Source organism: Salvia splendens, chromosome 7, assembly GCF_004379255.2.
Source record: "Salvia splendens isolate huo1 chromosome 7, SspV2, whole genome shotgun sequence".
Classification (NCBI taxonomy): domain Eukaryota; kingdom Viridiplantae; phylum Streptophyta; class Magnoliopsida; order Lamiales; family Lamiaceae; genus Salvia; species Salvia splendens.
Genome location: NC_056038.1, coordinates 17,183,202 through 17,200,005, shown reverse-complemented (window position 1 = coordinate 17,200,005; position 16,804 = coordinate 17,183,202). Strand labels below are relative to the sequence as shown.

The following is a 16,804-nucleotide window of genomic DNA, read 5'->3' as shown; positions in this document are numbered from 1 at the left end:
CCAGTTTAGCTTCGCTTTAAAGTCTCCGATCGAGTGTTTGAATCTTCATTATGTTGAATGACAAAGTGGTTTGTAGTTTCGTAGCATGATTAGGTAGTTAAGTCTTTATTTCAGCCTGCCGTTTACTTGGTCCGTTATTTGTTGTCAGCATGATGAGTCCCTTGATCAGGCCATTAGTCTGTTTTCTGCCTAGCGTAATCCAGTAGTTTAAAACTCCCAATTTAAAGCGTGGCAGCAGCCGAACCCTGTTCACTAAACACACACTCAACGCACCAGCTTCCCTGTGGAATCGACCCCATACTTGCCGCTTTACTGTTAAAGTAGTGCATGTTTGGGAGTTATAAATTATTTCGTGAACAAGAGAGAACGCCTTGATCAAGTGGCAACGACATTTGCTAACTGATCTATCCGGTCGGTTATCTTCTATGTAACTTGATCCATCTGCGCGTATTCTCTCTCCCCTTCACCAGGCAAACACTCAAACCATTCTTTAGTAAAACCAATTAATGAGAATGGAAAGTCTCTTACCCTTATGGTGTCATTGTCGACCCCCTTTCAGCTTGAGAGTTTTCACAATCTCGACGAAATTTGTAAGATAGCAGTTTGCATCCTCGGTGGCTCTTCCAGCAAACGGATATTGTCCCACCCTTTCTATAAGGGGCATCCGCAGCTAGAAGTTGTTTGCATCAATCATATGACCCTCAGGGAAGGTTGAACAAATGCATCACATACACTATCTCCATGTTCTTCCTTTCCTGCTCCTCTCTCGTCGCCTTCTCCGCGGCCTTTTCATCTATTAGTTGTTACATCAGTCCTTGTAGCATCTCTAGCTCTGCTCGAGTGTCGTCCCCCATCTTGCTTTGATCACTTCTGATTTTCCTACGAGTCTTTTCAATTTCTTGATCAATTGGTTCGAAGATTTCCAAAGCGGTCGATGGGCTTGTTCTTTTTTTAGCTTTAATTTTCCGAACCGGACCGCTACAGGGACAACGGTCGATGGTTGAGCTGCGACAGACTGCTGGTTGACTCGAATACTCCAGATTTCCATATTTGACCTTTTCCATCTTTTTAGGGTCTATTTTGCACATTTATCACAATACACGTCAAAATACCAAAATAGATAAAATAAGCAAATAATGGACATGCAATGCAACTTTGATACTCAAAACAGACCAAATAATGAATGGCCCTAAAACAGTACAGACCGCTGGCTGGCTCGAATACTCCAGTTTCCATCTTCGACTTTTTGCTATCTTTTTAGGCTCTATTTTGCACATTTATCAAAAAACACGTCAAAATACCAAAATAGATAAAATATGCAAATAATGGACATGTAATGCAACTTTGACATTCAAAACAGACCAAAAAATGACCATAAAACAGTGCAAAATCTGAGCGTATAAGACACAGAGTCCTTTTTTGGAATACACACTTTGGCGATTAATCAAGTAGAAAGCAGAAGTGGAAGCACAAGAAAGAGGAATCCAATAAGCAACTATCATGCATCAAACAAGAGCACAGAGTTCTAAGTCGCGGCCAGCGACACTACCAGCAGCAAAACCCAAGCATATACCCGAGGCTGAGCTTTACTTTGTCGAGCCCAACTCTTTATTTAGCTACCCGGCGTGCCACAGTGATCTTCCCGTACCACTGTAGGGATCAGACCACCATACTTCACTAATTACTGGGACCAATTTTGTATTACACCACTTACTTAGATGGCTAGTTTCAGAGATAACAAGCCGAATACAAAAGAAGATACAACAATATTGATATACTAAGTACTTACAAGATACAATCAATAAGAAGCTATGTTCAGGTCCTCCACTAGAATTGGGATTCCGGCTATGATTGTGTATCACCTGCACACTAAGTAATCACGTTAGTAGAACAAGATCTGATCCTGAAGGATCTATCCCGAAGGAAAAAGAAAAGACAAAGGAAGAAAACAGTGATTATGGGATATGGCTCAGCTCACAGCAGTGACTGCACCGGGCCAAGAACCTCTCTAAATTTCAACCGATTGTCTCAAGAGGAAACAATTGAAAGGACTGAACCAAAAAACCTAGGTTCCACCGATTACCGCACACCATGACCGTCTCAACACACAGATCATCACACACTCTCAGAAACACCTGAGAAACTTCTGAAGAACATAGAGAACTCTTAGATCTCACACAAACACCGAGTGAGCCCTCTCCAGCTTAGCAGATCTAACCTCAAGGTTCGATCTAGCGCTGGAATTTGCAAAGAAACTGATGGAGTTGCTTCTGCTAGGGAAAGCACCGGTCAAACTCTCATAAATCCGAAGAGAATGATCGGAGAAGATGATCGGAGCAAGAGAGAGAGTGAAACTTCTAGAGAGTAGGAGGAGCATCACAAGGAAGAGAGAGAGAAAGAGAGAATAAACTGAATGAGAGTAAGGGGAAACGGTGGTGTGACTTATCTCTCGGAGAAAGCACACCCTAGATCCAATGGCCCTCATTCAAGATCCGCGTGGAGTTGCACACTTGGCGACTATTGGGAATGCTTGGGTGTTGAGGCGGATAAACGGGCCTCACACATTTGGGCCAACAAATAAATCATTTGGGTTTCACAAATGCATAGCCCAATCAGGATTTGGTCCATTAAATTCAACAATATTGATTGGGTTTTTATATTTAGTGGATTATACGTACTTTTGCCATGTATTATTAGAGAATTTCAAATGCTTAATATTGTAAATTTAAAGATAGATGTCAAGATAACTTTCCTAAACGAATGTTTTGGTGGATATCTACTTGAAACAACCAAGAGGCTATGTAGTTCGGAGTTATCCCTCCACTCACATTCCACTATTTCATTACTCTCAAATTCTACTCTCTCCGTCCAAACAGTTCCAGTTGAGTTGTGCGCAGGTTTTAAGAAATGTAAAGGAAAGTTAATGTCAAAAGATAGTGGAATGTGAGTCTCGTTTTTATATACTCCTTCCGTTCCCCAAAAATAAAAACATTTGAAACGGCACGAGTTTTAATGCAAAATTAGTAAAATAAGAGAGTTATAGAAAGAAAAGTGTGTTAGTGGAAAATGGTCTCACCTCATTAGAGAGAAAGAAATTTCCTAAAAAGGAAAGTTTCTATTTTATGGGATATACCTAAAAGGAAAGAATTTCTTTTTTTGGGAGATAGAGGGAGTATTAGTTTTATAATAAAATGTGAACGAAATGAAGTTAGTGGAATGTGGGGCCTATTACCGTGTTTGGAAGATTCTAATTGAGACTCCTAATGTGGGACAGACTAAAATGAAAAACCAGGACTGCTAAAGTGGAATGGGGAGAGTATTATAAAATTATACTCCATCCGTCCACGAAAAATAGGGCTATTCCATTTTTATCCTTCGTTTTGGAAAAATGATAATAAATAGTTAGAGTGATAGAAAGAAAAGTAAGAGAGAGAATAATTTTTCTGGATCACACATACCACTACTTTTTTCTCATTCACTTTCTTTCAGAAAGTTAAATATTTTTTTCAAATTTCGTGCTAAATCAAAGTGAGTTATTTAATCATGGAAGAGAGTAAGATTGAAAGCCAAGAAATCGATTTATTGATTATGGAATATATGCTTTGACCAAATTGTCAAGTCCTATGGGATTGAGGAGTGCCTAACGAAAGTTATGTGTACAAAAGTTATAAAATTAAAATGTGGTATTCTTGCTCGGGAATGGATCCTGGAAACACAGCAAGGGGGTGTTGTGTTGTTAAACGACACCGTATTGATTTAATTGATACTTCCCTTATTTTATCATTTAAGCCAACGTTTTGTTTTAATTAACACTCCTTTATTCATTTTGCTTCAATTGATATACTCCCTTATTTTATTATTTAATAATATATTTGTAAAATGATTTTGGTTATCAGCACATCATCGTCTCAACATTCTAAAACTTAAATCTTTTGTAGTAATAGGTTAGCACAAGCTGCGTTATGCAGTAAACTAATCCATATTATAACCGATTTATGTTTTAACCAATTTTTTTATTTAAATAACAATTCATTACCATTTAAATATTCATTAAATTTATGGATTATTTATTTTAGTAATTACCATTTCATACTTTTATATTCACTTGCATGCTTATTTCAATTTTACCTATTTAACTACTAATATTAGGCCTGACAATTCTTGACACGATAATCTGACATAAATTCGTACGAAATTATTATTAGATTAAGTTCGGGTTATCCTATATGAAACAAAATTATTATTTTAATTATTTTTATTAATTAAAAATATTACTTCATTCGTCCCATAAATTTTGTCACACTTTGACCGGGCACGGGTTATAATAAATGTAATGAATGTAATGGAAAGTGAGCTGAAAAACTTAGTGGAATATGAGTTTTTATATATTAGTTTATAATAAAATGTGAGTGAAAATGAGTTAGCGGAATATAGGGTCCAGTACCAAAAATAGCAAAAAGTGAAATGTGAAAAATTTTGTGGGACGGACGAAAATGGGAAAATGTGACAAATTTTCTTGGTTGGAGGGAGTATACTTTAATTTTATTATTTAGATTTAAATCATGATAAGTTTTTAATCATACCCCCATCCAACTCAAGATGTTCACCTTTCCATTTTAGTTTGTCACACTCGAGATGTTCACTTTCTATATTTGAAAATAAATTCCACTTTCCCCTCTCATTAAAATATTCAATCATCTTTTTCACTCTACTTTATCACACACAACTATTCCACCTAAAATCCTGTGTCATTCAAGAATGTGGACATCTCGAATAGAAAGGATGAAGTATTATAACAAGCTTTAACTGTGGAGTATCATTTTAAAATAATTTTAAATAATAAATTTTAATTACCAAAGTTAATATTCAACAAACATTATTACATATATAAGTAAATTCCCTTATTCAACAAAATAATAAATAACTCCGATTTCATATGCGTGGAGTGTAGACAGTAGAATAATGCAATAAATAAATATTGTAGTCTGTATTAACCAAAATTATTGTACAAATATATCATTAAATAATAAAATAAGTCAGTATAGCAATTGAAGCCAAACGAATAAGGGAGTGTAGCAACTAAAATAAAATGCTGGATTAAATGATAAAATAAGGAGAAGTAGCAATTGAATCAATACGGTGTCGTTTAACAGCACAACACTGTTTCCACTACAGCAGGGGATCCACTCCCTTCTTGCTCCTTTATGTCGATTACATGCACATTGATGTGAAAAAACAAATAAATGGTGTCTACACAACTAAGATTAAAGATTTGGGAGATATGGCACATATTCTTGGGATCAAAGTTATTTACAACTGATACAAGATTATGTTGTGTCTATTCTAGTAATATTACATTGATTAAGTACTTAAGTGGTTTAACATGCATAGTTCTAAGAAATGGTTTCTTCTCTTTAAAACATGGAAATAAGGTTAATATATGCAATTCGAAACCGGTCCATAAATATCAACTACCAGCCCTAACAATTAAAAGGGATTATTTTGAGTATAAAAGGTACTCCCTCCGTTCCACCATAAGCAATTCACATATATTTTTGAGACGTCCCACTTAAAATAAGTCATTTCTCTTTTTAGCAAAAAAAAATATTTTTCTCTATTTTACTTTATTTTCTTTGTTTACTCTCCCTCCACTTAACTCTATAAATACTATCGATTCTTAAATTTCTTTCCAAAAAAAACGCGTCACTTTTGAATGGGCGAATGGGGTATTTCTTTGATTTGTATGAGTATTTCTTGAATCATCTTTTATCTTAATTGTGTTATATAATAGATTTAATATCGTAAATTAACTTATGAATTTTTTAGGGGTTTAGATATATCACTAGGGGTATCAGAGTCTGATCATAGACACTAATTTTACCTTTCGAGATTTTATCTGTTTTGATATCTGCAATTTAATAATTACTCTCTTCGTCCTTAAAACATAGACAAACTTGTAAATGATACGGGTTTTATTATGTAGTCCTAATTGCCAAAGTAATAGAGAGATAGAATAAAGTAAGAGAGAGAAAAGATAACGTAAGAAGTGTTAGTGAATTATGGAGTCCATATTATGATGTGTAGAATTATTATTTGTTGAAAACTGTATATATTTAGGCTTGGTTAAATTTTGGGGGACGGTCCAAATTGGTCTCATACTAAAATCAGAAAGGTACTCCCAATTTATTATTCACTTCTTTATATTTATCTTCCAATTATATCCAAATTTTCTCTTCTCTTTCCTATTTTACTCACTTAATCTATTTATTTCTCACACTTTACCAATTTCGCATTAAATTCGTGTCTTCTACAAATAAGATTATTTTTGGTGAATGAATGAAATAGTATGTTTATAGATGTCGTGGATCCAATGTATTTTAGTTTCCGTCATTTTCAATTAATGCTTGTAAATCAATGAGAGTTGATGTTGGCAGATTATGATATTTCGATTTCATTTCTCTCTTGTAAATTCGATGTAATTAGACTAAAAAAAGAAACAAATAAACTAACTCATCATGGACTATATTGTCATAATACACATTATGGTTTTCTCTCTCTTCCTTTCATGCTCAACGATGGTATGGATGTCGTGGATGCATTAAAATTCATGTCATCCACATATGCTATTTATGGATGGATGGAATAATTGTTTAGTGGATGCAATTTATTTTCCGTCGTTTTCAAATGATGTTTGTAAATCGACAGTGGTTGATTATGGTAGACTATGCTTTTTCGTTTTCACTTCTCCCTACAAATTCAATTCAATGTAATTAGACGAAAAAAAAGAAATTAACTATTTATGGATGATGGACTACATTGTCATAATACCCACTCTGGTTTCCTCTCTCCTCATTTTGTGCTCAACTATGGTTTCATTCCCTTTTCCTGCACCGTAAAGGATTTGCTCTTTAAACAAAAAAAGAGTAAGGATTGATTGATTTTGGAATCAACTTGCGACTTCAAAATAGTTCAAATGGACTCCAGTAGTCCAATCCAAATGCAACATAGTTGTTTCTAAAAGTGATTGAGAATAATAAAGGATTTGCTCTTAATAAAAGAAAATGAGAAAAGATTTAGTAGGCTCTATCTAGCAAACAAGTACTCCCTCTGTCCACCAAGTGTTGTCTACTTTTGCCATTTCGATCTGTCCACGATATATTATCCATATTGTTTTTTTTTCTTTTTTGGTAAGTGAACATGACTTTCCACTAACTCATTATACTCGCATTGTATTAAAAAATTATTCCCTTCGTCCAAGCTAAGATGACACATCATCGCGGGACTGTAGGAATGTTGGTTAATGTGTTTGATTGGATTGAGAAAAAGTGAGTGTAAGTATTAAATGAAGAGATAAAGACAATTCAATATTTTACTTGGAGTGATAAAAAATGATTGGATGTATTAATTGGAGAGAAAAAGTTACTAAAAATAGAAACGTGTAATATTATTTAGAACAAACTAAAAAGAAAAGTATGTCATCTTAATTGGGACGGAGCTGTCCCATTAAAAATGAAACGTTTTTCTTTTTAGATTGTCCCATTTAAAGTGAAACGTTTCCTAAAATGAAAATATCTCTATCTCTACTTTTTCATCTCTTCTTTTATCCTCTCTTCATTAACTCACAAAACAACACTATATAAAAACCCGTGACGATTCCCAAATGTTGCATATTTAATGGGACGGAGGGAGTATAAAAATAGGATCTACATTCTACCAACTTTTTCAACTTTTTTTTCTAAACATTTCTTAAAACTCATGCCGAGTAAACCTGGACAACATTTAGTGGACGGAGGGAATGGGAGCCGGCCTTGAAACTTGTCGATTTTGATATAAATTTCATAGTTCCAAGATACAAGTCGTAATCTCATTACATGTATATAAAAACATGAGTTTCAAGGTGAAAATTGATAAATCAGCTGATATATTTGGCAACGGCAGTGGCCAACAATTTGACAACCATATTTTTGCCTTGCCTCTGATTGTGTATGTATTGCTACAAGAACCTGTAAAACATCATCTCGACGACGTTTCTGATCGTTGAGATGATCTAAGCTTTGCTAGTTGTTGTTGTCGTCGTCCTAAAAGGAATGCTGTTGCCAACCATATGAAACACACCTGATAAGCAGAAGCAAAGCAGACCATCTATTAGCCTGTCTGTATACAGCCACACGCGATGAAGGTTCAAGAATGCATAAAGGTCGGAGGAGTAATAACGTACAGGCAACGCATAAAGGGAGGTGGTAGAGGCACTGCCGTTTAAACTGCCTGATAAGAGCTTGTACATCCCGGCTGCAGTGGCGTCTCCAAGCCTTTGGACGATTACATCTATGCATACCTGTGATGATAATTTTGGTGAGACAGTAACACTTATTAACTAGAGATGCCATGTAAAAAAATGATATACGCGCACCTTTGCTTTGTACTTCTCGTCTTGTGTAACAACCGTGAATAACAGCTCTCTCCCTGGCCTAGTGACAACGTATATTACCACCTGAAGCAAGAAAAGGGTTATATCAATTTGTTACGTCTCAGGCCTAACAGACACGGTAACAGGTTACTAGGGACTGGGTGACGTAACGTAAAAAGTAATATTGATAAAGCAATTGAAACCTTCCGTAGAGTTTCGGATATGGCAACTGCTATCCATGATGGCCATACAGATAGAGCAATCAGATTTACAAACCCAACGAGTGGCGCAGAACAAATTGCTGCTGTAACCCCAGCAACGGTGAGGATATGCCCCTATGCAGACAGAACAATCAGATTTACACAAGGCACTGAGATCCTTGTTTATTGAAATGATTGGAGCAAAATCTTGGACCTCTATGAATGCTCACACTAAAAACTTATATGCAAATGTACGCCTACCGTTAGAGTTAGTTGTCCGCCAAGGATGAAAACAGCAATAAAGCTGTTGATCTGTGCAAACAATTTCCTTCTACCAACAGGACTTGTAACCGTGCTGGCAATAACAGTCACTTTCTGCAGTAATTTGACGAGAAGGCAGCTTTAACATAGAAACCAACTTACAACAAATCCATTTCCAAGCAAAAATGATTTATCAATATACTGAAGCCTGAAAATGTCAAGTTAATGATGCATATACTCGATTACAAAAGATATGATACCTATAAATTTGAAATCCTTGTCTTACAATGTGCAATTCTACAGAAACCCTCTTTCTTAACATACAGTTGTCATTGGAAAATGTTTATTCGGATAATTTGGTACTAATTTATTCTTAACAGAATGCACTTCTAGAAAACTAAGTAAATACACAAGTTTTCTTTTCCAGTATTCTCTCTCTTAACTATTTTCTTGTATTCATAGACAAGTTTATCCATAGGCATGCAACCAAATCTATAGCATTAGAAGAATAAAGTTATGAAATGTAATATTGTCTTGTGGAATCATAGAATGGCATCCAAGTCCTATTTGCATCTTGTCAAGTTTCAACGCTTGCATCACCAAAAGTCATTCATTCAAGAGACTAGGCAAGACATGATCAAGGATGATCCAATAACAGATACGGGATTTATAAGAAAATTTATAACAGACAACTCTGCAACAATCCATTGAAGTCTCTGGTGAACACACGTCTTCTCACCTGGAAATAGAAGAAAGAGGACACTAATGCACTTAGCCAAAGGAATAGTGCAACTTGTAATAAATAGGTCGATGATAATATAAGCTGCAGACCCTCCAATATAACCCAGATTTGAGGTTTTACTTTGGAAGTAGTGGTCCTGGGAGAAGTTGCTTGTAGAGCCATTTCACTCTTTCCATCAGCCTCACTTATATGATCATTATCAGCTTTTCTACATGCCACAATAAGTAAATTGAAGAAACATAAGGTTTGGAAATATAAAGTTCCTTCATCGATAAAATAAATGCTTGTGATTAACAAGGTCATGGTTTACAAAATACTTGAGGAATAGTAAATAATCAATGTCTAATGAACAAAATATAGGGATATTTAAGACAAAATTCATGAAGTTTCTATATATTGAAGATATTTCTTTCATGCGAACTAAATAGTAGTACAATAGTTTATACTTCAGTGTTAATCATCTTCAGGCAAAAAATGGATTCTATTTAGCAACATTGAGCAGTCAAATAAATCGTGTGATACAATTACAAGAGATGGTACTAACGCAGAGGAAAATGAAGACATATCGCATATTACATGAAACATTAAAATACAAATGATCCAACAACTTGCCAAAAGAATCAACAGGAATTAAAAAAGATACAGTCAAGTCAATGACCAGATATTTTTTGGAAAAAGGAGAAAAAAAATTTGAGGAAGAAACACTCGTATCTACTAAAATATGCTAGAACTTATTAAGTATGAGAAATAGGTTGTAGAAGTCAGTCAATAAGGTAGGGAAAGAAGCAGAAAACATAAGAAATAATACCTCAAGGGAGACAATTCTTCTGGATGCAGGGAAACATCCTTGTTGATTCCTACCGAAGACTGCGCAGCAAATTCCAACAAGAGAGCAGAAACAAGAAGCAAATCTAAATGAACCAACTCCAGAGTCAGAACACAAACGAAATCACAAAGAGAGAGACAGAGAGATGTAGACAAAGAAGAGTCATACACGGGCCAACCCATGCCATTCCTGTAGCAAAGAGTGAACCAAAGAGCTGACCTAGCGTAGCACCAGCACCAATAAACCCAAACAATCTTGACCCTGACTGAAATCAAGCATTTACAGAGTGAAAATTCCGAGAAGGACCTCCGAACAAGATTAAGAAAGTAAACACTGGCATCCTAAGTGTTATGGTTATGAACTCGGGATAAAAGGATATGCTAGTGCTCTTTGTGAGGATATAATTAAAATAGTAGGTTAGATTCCAGCAGACATATTGAAGCACACCAACCTCACTATCCATCACATCAATTACTCTCGCCCACGTTGAGGAGATAGTTATAAGATTAAGAAGAGCAACCTGTTGAAACATATGATAAAACAAAATATTACAGGAGAGTGATGTGGAGACGATATAATGAAATTTATAACTGAGAACAGTCTAAATTTCATAATTGTGAGGTGAACTCCTTTATACCCAAAGAAACATGGCAATCCTCACTGAAATGTAAAACCACCCGTGGCTTTCCCAGCCAATTGAACTAGATGTGATGGTTTCATCGACTGCAACCTTCAGCTCATCCTTTAAAATGGTTTTCACTGGAAGCGTTTCCTACGTAAGCAGATAACTTATCATAAATCCCACAAGAAATGTGAAAAAAACAAACTGTTGAAGAATGAGACTGCTATGCACTTTACCTTGGCTTTAAATGGTGAACTTCCAGGTGTAGAAAAATTCCATAGAACAAAAAATACAACAAGAGAGAAGCTAAAAAACCGGTGTATCAAGAATAAAGCCTGAAGTAGGAGAAGAAATTGATCTTAGTGGAAAATGCATGACTTTCCAAGATATAAATTGACAAAGTAGCTTAGAATAAAATAATTGCTAGAAAAAGGCACAAACTAAGGATAAGTTTAATTGATCTCATGATCAGTGTTGTTAGGGTCGCGGGGCGCCCCGGGGCGATGAGGGGGGACCCCGGGTCGCAGGGCGATGGGGCGACGGGGCGAGAGACCCACGAATCGGGGCCCCAGAATAGCCGAATGATGATTATATTTGTGTCTCTTTTATAAAGTTTGTTGCTTGAATGTTTATCACATCAAATAAATCTACATACATCATTACTCCATATTAAAAAAGAAGATTAGACGAAAAATATAAATTTTTAAACAACATAACATAACTAAATAACTGAATTTTATTATAAAAAATCATCAAAGTTCTAAAAAAAATTGCAAAACATAAAATAATTAACTAAATAATATCGTAATTTATAAAATGCAATTCTAAACAAATAAATAAAGCGCCGTTGCAATTCTCTAAGTAATTAGTTATATAGTTAAATAAAAATCAACATATATTTAATTTAATTAGAACATCACAACATATTTAATTAGATTTGAATGTAATTTTGATTGGTAATTAAAGGTATTTTTTTATTTAAATTAGAACATCACAACATTATTATAGTAAAATACATATTTTGTTAGTCAATTTTATGTATACAATTCAATAACGCTAAAATAAAGTATGAAATCATTCTTAAATTCGATTTATATATAATATTTATAATTTTATATTTTAAAATCTAATATTCCCTTGTATTTTCAAATTCATAAAAATATAAAAATTAAAATAAGAAATTACTATTTCCACACATTTACACCAGTCAAGAGTGAAGACCAACTAGCAAAACAGAAGTGGCCCCCACCTCATTCTCTCTCTTTCACTTTCCCTGTAATCCCTCCCCCATTCTCTCTCTACGCTGGTTCACTTTCCCTGTAATCCCTCCCCCATTCTCTCTCTACGCTTGTTCGTCAGTGAAACCGACGATCTTCTTCTTCTTCTTCCTCGCCCCAGCCGCTCGACCCAGCCGCCTCAGCCGCCCCAACGGCGACCCCTGAATCTCGTCCCACCCACCTACAATGGGGCGACGTCGGTCTCGACCCTTGCGACCCGCGACCCAAGCGCGCTCGCTCGGGGCGCGATTTTAACAACACTGCTCATGATTCATCATCTCACCTTCAGCCTTATGACTAATTAATCTTAGACAAATCCTATTGTGACTTATCTCATATTGTATTTCACTATTATCTTGTCTAACGAACTGAACTACCAAAGGAGTCAGCTTTTACAAAATATACTCAAACAATCAAAGATTAATCCTAAGTTCCACTTATTTAAAAGACTCGAAAACACTAAAAACTCCAATACTTCATATTTTCTCTTCATACTTTCTTATCCCACTTGGTCACGTCTCTCTTCTCTCATTCCAGCTCATGTGTGGCCTTTTTCATGGCCCATCTGATGCTCCACAACTGACTGAAGGGCCTCCATCCTCGTAAGTAAAACAGAAGACACAACTTGTTGGCCACGCAACATGTATTCAAGTACAGGCTAAAATATCCAGCCCTTTTTCTTCTTGCATTTTGTCATCTTTCGGCTATTAATTCCCTGAGCCATCCTTGGATGTGAACAACACACCCTCAAACACCCTAGTCAACATTTTCCTTTGAACATCTCATGCATACGTTGTGAGGAGTAAAGATGGAAAGCTGAGTTCACATCCCTCGATTTGTTCAGGATAATGGAAAGTCTGAAAAGTTAGCGTCGTTTTTTGTTTGGTAGCACGAATTACGGAAGAAGGGTCTGAGAATTGAAGTGAGACAGCAGAGATAGGTTTCTAACTTTCTATAGAAGCGTTTCATATCAGTGAGATGAGTGAAACAGAAAGGTTCCTTATTTTGGCTTCACAACCTCAGGAACAAGTTCAGTTATGAAGGAGTAAAAATTATATGTCATGTTGCCTTAGACCTCCTTCACCCCACTCTATCTTTGTTCTAAACAAAAAAAGAGGGAGTTGAATCCAATCTTCTCCCTCCCAGAATCTCCTTTGCAACCTCACCACATAAAGTTTATCATTTCGCATTCCTCTTGGTTAATAGAAAGCTAGAACAGTGCAAGGCTGTAGCACAGGCACAACAATAGAAAAGACTAAACTTCTTCCTACTTCCTAGTTCCTTATCACTATAGAGATATAAATTACATGACTTTTTACCAATAATATTTGACAATAAGTATCACAACACTTCTATTGCACTTCACAATCAATAGTGAAAACAGGCATACATTGATACAAGCAACATTAAATTTCAAATATGAACTGAAGTCTGTTGAGTTGTTGACAATAATAACGTTACAGATCATAATACAGCCGGGTTGTGACTAAGTTCATCCATTTCTAAACACCACGTCTTTCCCCAGAGCAAACTCATCCACTAGTTTTGATGGTTTCTTAAACCAACCACTCAACTAGCACAAGTCACTAACAACATTCTTATCTTCCCTAATTTGTCCGAAAACTAAAACTAAAATCGACCTAAATTACGGAACTAAAACTAAAATCGACCTCACCTTCAACCAAAGAATTAGCCGAATTCTCAAACTTAAATAATTCAAGAACCATAACATCAAAATTCAAATCCTAGCAGAACAAATGTAATACCAATTGGATAACAAGAACAGGTAGGCACTTTTTTCCCCAAACAGCTAGCTGAAATTAGGTAGATTACCAAAACAATTCATACTTTTCCTTTGGAGAGATTCGGCAGAGAAAAAACGAGAGTGGAAAGGGGCGCAGCAACCAAGGTGAGCAGCAGTGATCCGACGAAGAGGCTCGGGAGATTGCCCAAACCCAGCGATATCGCACCTTCATCCCGTAACGGAAGGACCACGAAATACGCACTCAATATCTGGAAAATTTCAAAAACCCGTTACCCACCGAGCATAAGAAAAAGTTCAAATCTTTTGTTGAGCAAGACTTACAAAGAAAAATGATGAGGTTGAAGAGATCAATGCAGAGGTCTCGGTGGGATGAACAGTAACGAATATTGAAATGAATGATTCTACACGAGATTTATCGATGATTACCATTCTGACCATAAATGATGTAGTGATCTTTCAAGGAGAAAGGGGAAATCATGGATGGGAAATTGGGAAATTGGAAGTTTGTCCAGAAGCGTAAGCTGGAAACTGAAAGTCAACAAATTGAAAATAGGTGGCATTTCTTTTAGGACCCTTCAATTCTGTTAATTTGTGTATTGCTCCTTTGTCTATGAGATTTGTGGAACTAGTATTAATTTGGGATATTGGTTGATTTGAGTAGTCAGCTTTTTATAGTACTACTTAAAATGCACGATGCTTATGCTAGCCCCCATGTTGCAAGAGAGCTTTATCCATCTTGACATCTTCAATAGAACACCTATTGATGAACTAGTCAGGATCTCTGAAAGCTTTCACTAAAAGACTCTAGTTCGCATGCAGATTAAATAAAGCACGTAGGGTTCACGCACTTGATCAAGATAAATAGTCAATGGATCAAACAAGCAACAACTAGTCGTTGGGTATGCAAACGGAGAGACTTAGGGTTTTCAAGACCTTAAACGACAATACTATAGACTAGTAAAGGGAAGTAAGGGTCCAATCCCTCAGGGATAGAGGCATGTTGAGTTGTGTTTGGGACATTGAGAGGTTTTGGCAGCGGCCACGCTTTCCAGTGGGTTAAGAATGAGACTAAACACTAAACGGATCAACTCACTAAACCAAACGGATCAACTAACTAGACAAGCTCAAAACTAAGAAACATACTAGATTGATCAGCTAAACTAAGGATGGGAATGTACTTTTGTAGAAAGTAACTACGGACCACTGACACAACTAAACGAACTACTAAAAAGCTGAAAACTATGAAAATGTGACAGGGACTACTACTCTAACGAACTACGACCTTCTTCTTCGCTAAGCAACTAAATGAAACAACTACGGCATATTTAAACAGAGCAGCTAACATGAAAATAGGAAACATACAAATTAGAACACAGATCCATGCAAATTGAACGGAAATAAAACAGATCTATAGCATTTATCCTAATCTCATGCAAGTTGATGAACTAAAACGCAGAATCTAACTCAGAAATCACCAACGCCAAACCAACATGCATCGTAAACTCCATCTCAGACTCAGATCTAAACTTAAACAACTAAATTATGCAGATCTAACTTCAACTCAGAACAGAACTTAATCTAAAAAGGAGAATCAAAATTAGGAAACATCAATTCCAAAACAACTTGCATTAAAAACTCCATTTCTTAAACGATCTTCAATAAACACAACTAAAAACCAGAATTCCAAACTCAGATGCAAGATCGATCAACAAACGGAAGGTAACTAGAGTAGTAACTAAGATAAAAACATAAAAAAAACAACTAAGCTTATGGAAAGATAAACTAAAAACAAAGTAACAGTGTTTTGACCCCTCGGGGTTTAAAGAAAACACAAACGATGAAAGGTTCTTGGCAGATCTAGCTCCATCCTCCCTTGATAAGGAAGAAGAGAGGGATGTAGTGGTAGAAAGTCGACTCCAGTGGCTGCTAGCTTCCTTGCTTCATGCTACGAACTTAAGTGTGAAGTGTAGTGATTGACGATGATGATCGTTTACTCCATCTTGTGTGCATTCTCTCCACTATTTATAGGATGGCCTTGGGCACAAATCCCTAGGGTAAGCTCATCCTGACTTGACATTAATGCCCTTGAGATGGCATCTTACTTTCTCTCTCCTAGGACTCATCATCTCATGTCTTCATGTGGTGAACTTCCTCTCGATCAACTTTTTGGCTAGCCAGGCTCCATTGCTTGTCCCTAACTGATCAACATGTCTTCGGCTCTAGCCATTTTTTGCTTCTTTTCCAAGTTGATCAAGTTGTTCCTGCACTCTGTCGCTTCAACACTTTTTAGATCTTGCACACTTAAATTCACCATTTTTTCGCACATTATCAACCTGATTAGTGTAATAAACCCCTATAAAACCATGCTCGTAACGAGCCCTGTCAAACTGCTCACACTTAAACCATGCTTGTCCTGAAGTATGAAAGAACAAAAAGAAAGGGGCAAGTTAAATTAAAAACGAACTAAATTGACTCAACAGATATCAACACAGACAGACACTAATAAGCAACACTTAAGCAAATATTTACATCTCCATGTTTGAAACTGGCTCAACTTCTGGCAATATTCCCCACAAGTTTAAGGTCATTCCAATTATTTTGCAGTCTCAAATTCCCCCCTCCCATTTATTCAGTCTGATCAGCCTGTCAGTTTGTCAAGATAGCCCCTACTCTAGACAACTGTTGGATTCACCCGGTCACTCAT

General features: G+C 36.1%; 1 protein-coding gene across 1 annotated transcript; it reads right to left on the bottom strand.

Moving 5' to 3' along the window:
• Positions 1–7,808: 7,808 nt before the first annotated feature.
• LOC121742264 lies at positions 7,809–14,713 on the bottom strand. Its single transcript, XM_042135357.1, has 13 exons — positions 14,422–14,713; positions 14,184–14,348; positions 11,295–11,393; positions 11,074–11,208; positions 10,888–10,956; positions 10,605–10,701; positions 10,419–10,521; positions 9,608–9,818; positions 8,869–8,982; positions 8,611–8,742; positions 8,411–8,491; positions 8,219–8,335; positions 7,809–8,115 (listed from the first exon to the last, which is right to left on the bottom strand). The coding sequence occupies exons 1-13, from the start codon at positions 14,536–14,538 to the stop codon at positions 8,014–8,016; spliced, it is 1,542 nt and encodes a 513-aa protein (XP_041991291.1). The 5' UTR covers positions 14,539–14,713; the 3' UTR covers positions 7,809–8,013.
• Between the last annotated feature and the right edge of the window lie 2,091 nt (positions 14,714–16,804).

Bases quoted from the DNA above. Each gene is read 5' to 3' on its own strand.
- LOC121742264 (XM_042135357.1), bottom strand. From the start codon at position 14,538: ATGGTCAGAATGGTAATCATCGATAAATCTCGTGTAGAATCATTCATT. The intron at 11,394-14,183 runs GTATGAATTGTT...CTCCTACTTCAG, and splicing joins CGAATCTCTCCAAAGGAAAA to GCTTTATTCTTGATACACCG. The intron at 8,336-8,410 runs GTGCGCGTATAT...TTATCATCACAG, and splicing joins ACGAGAAGTACAAAGCAAAG to GTATGCATAGATGTAATCGT.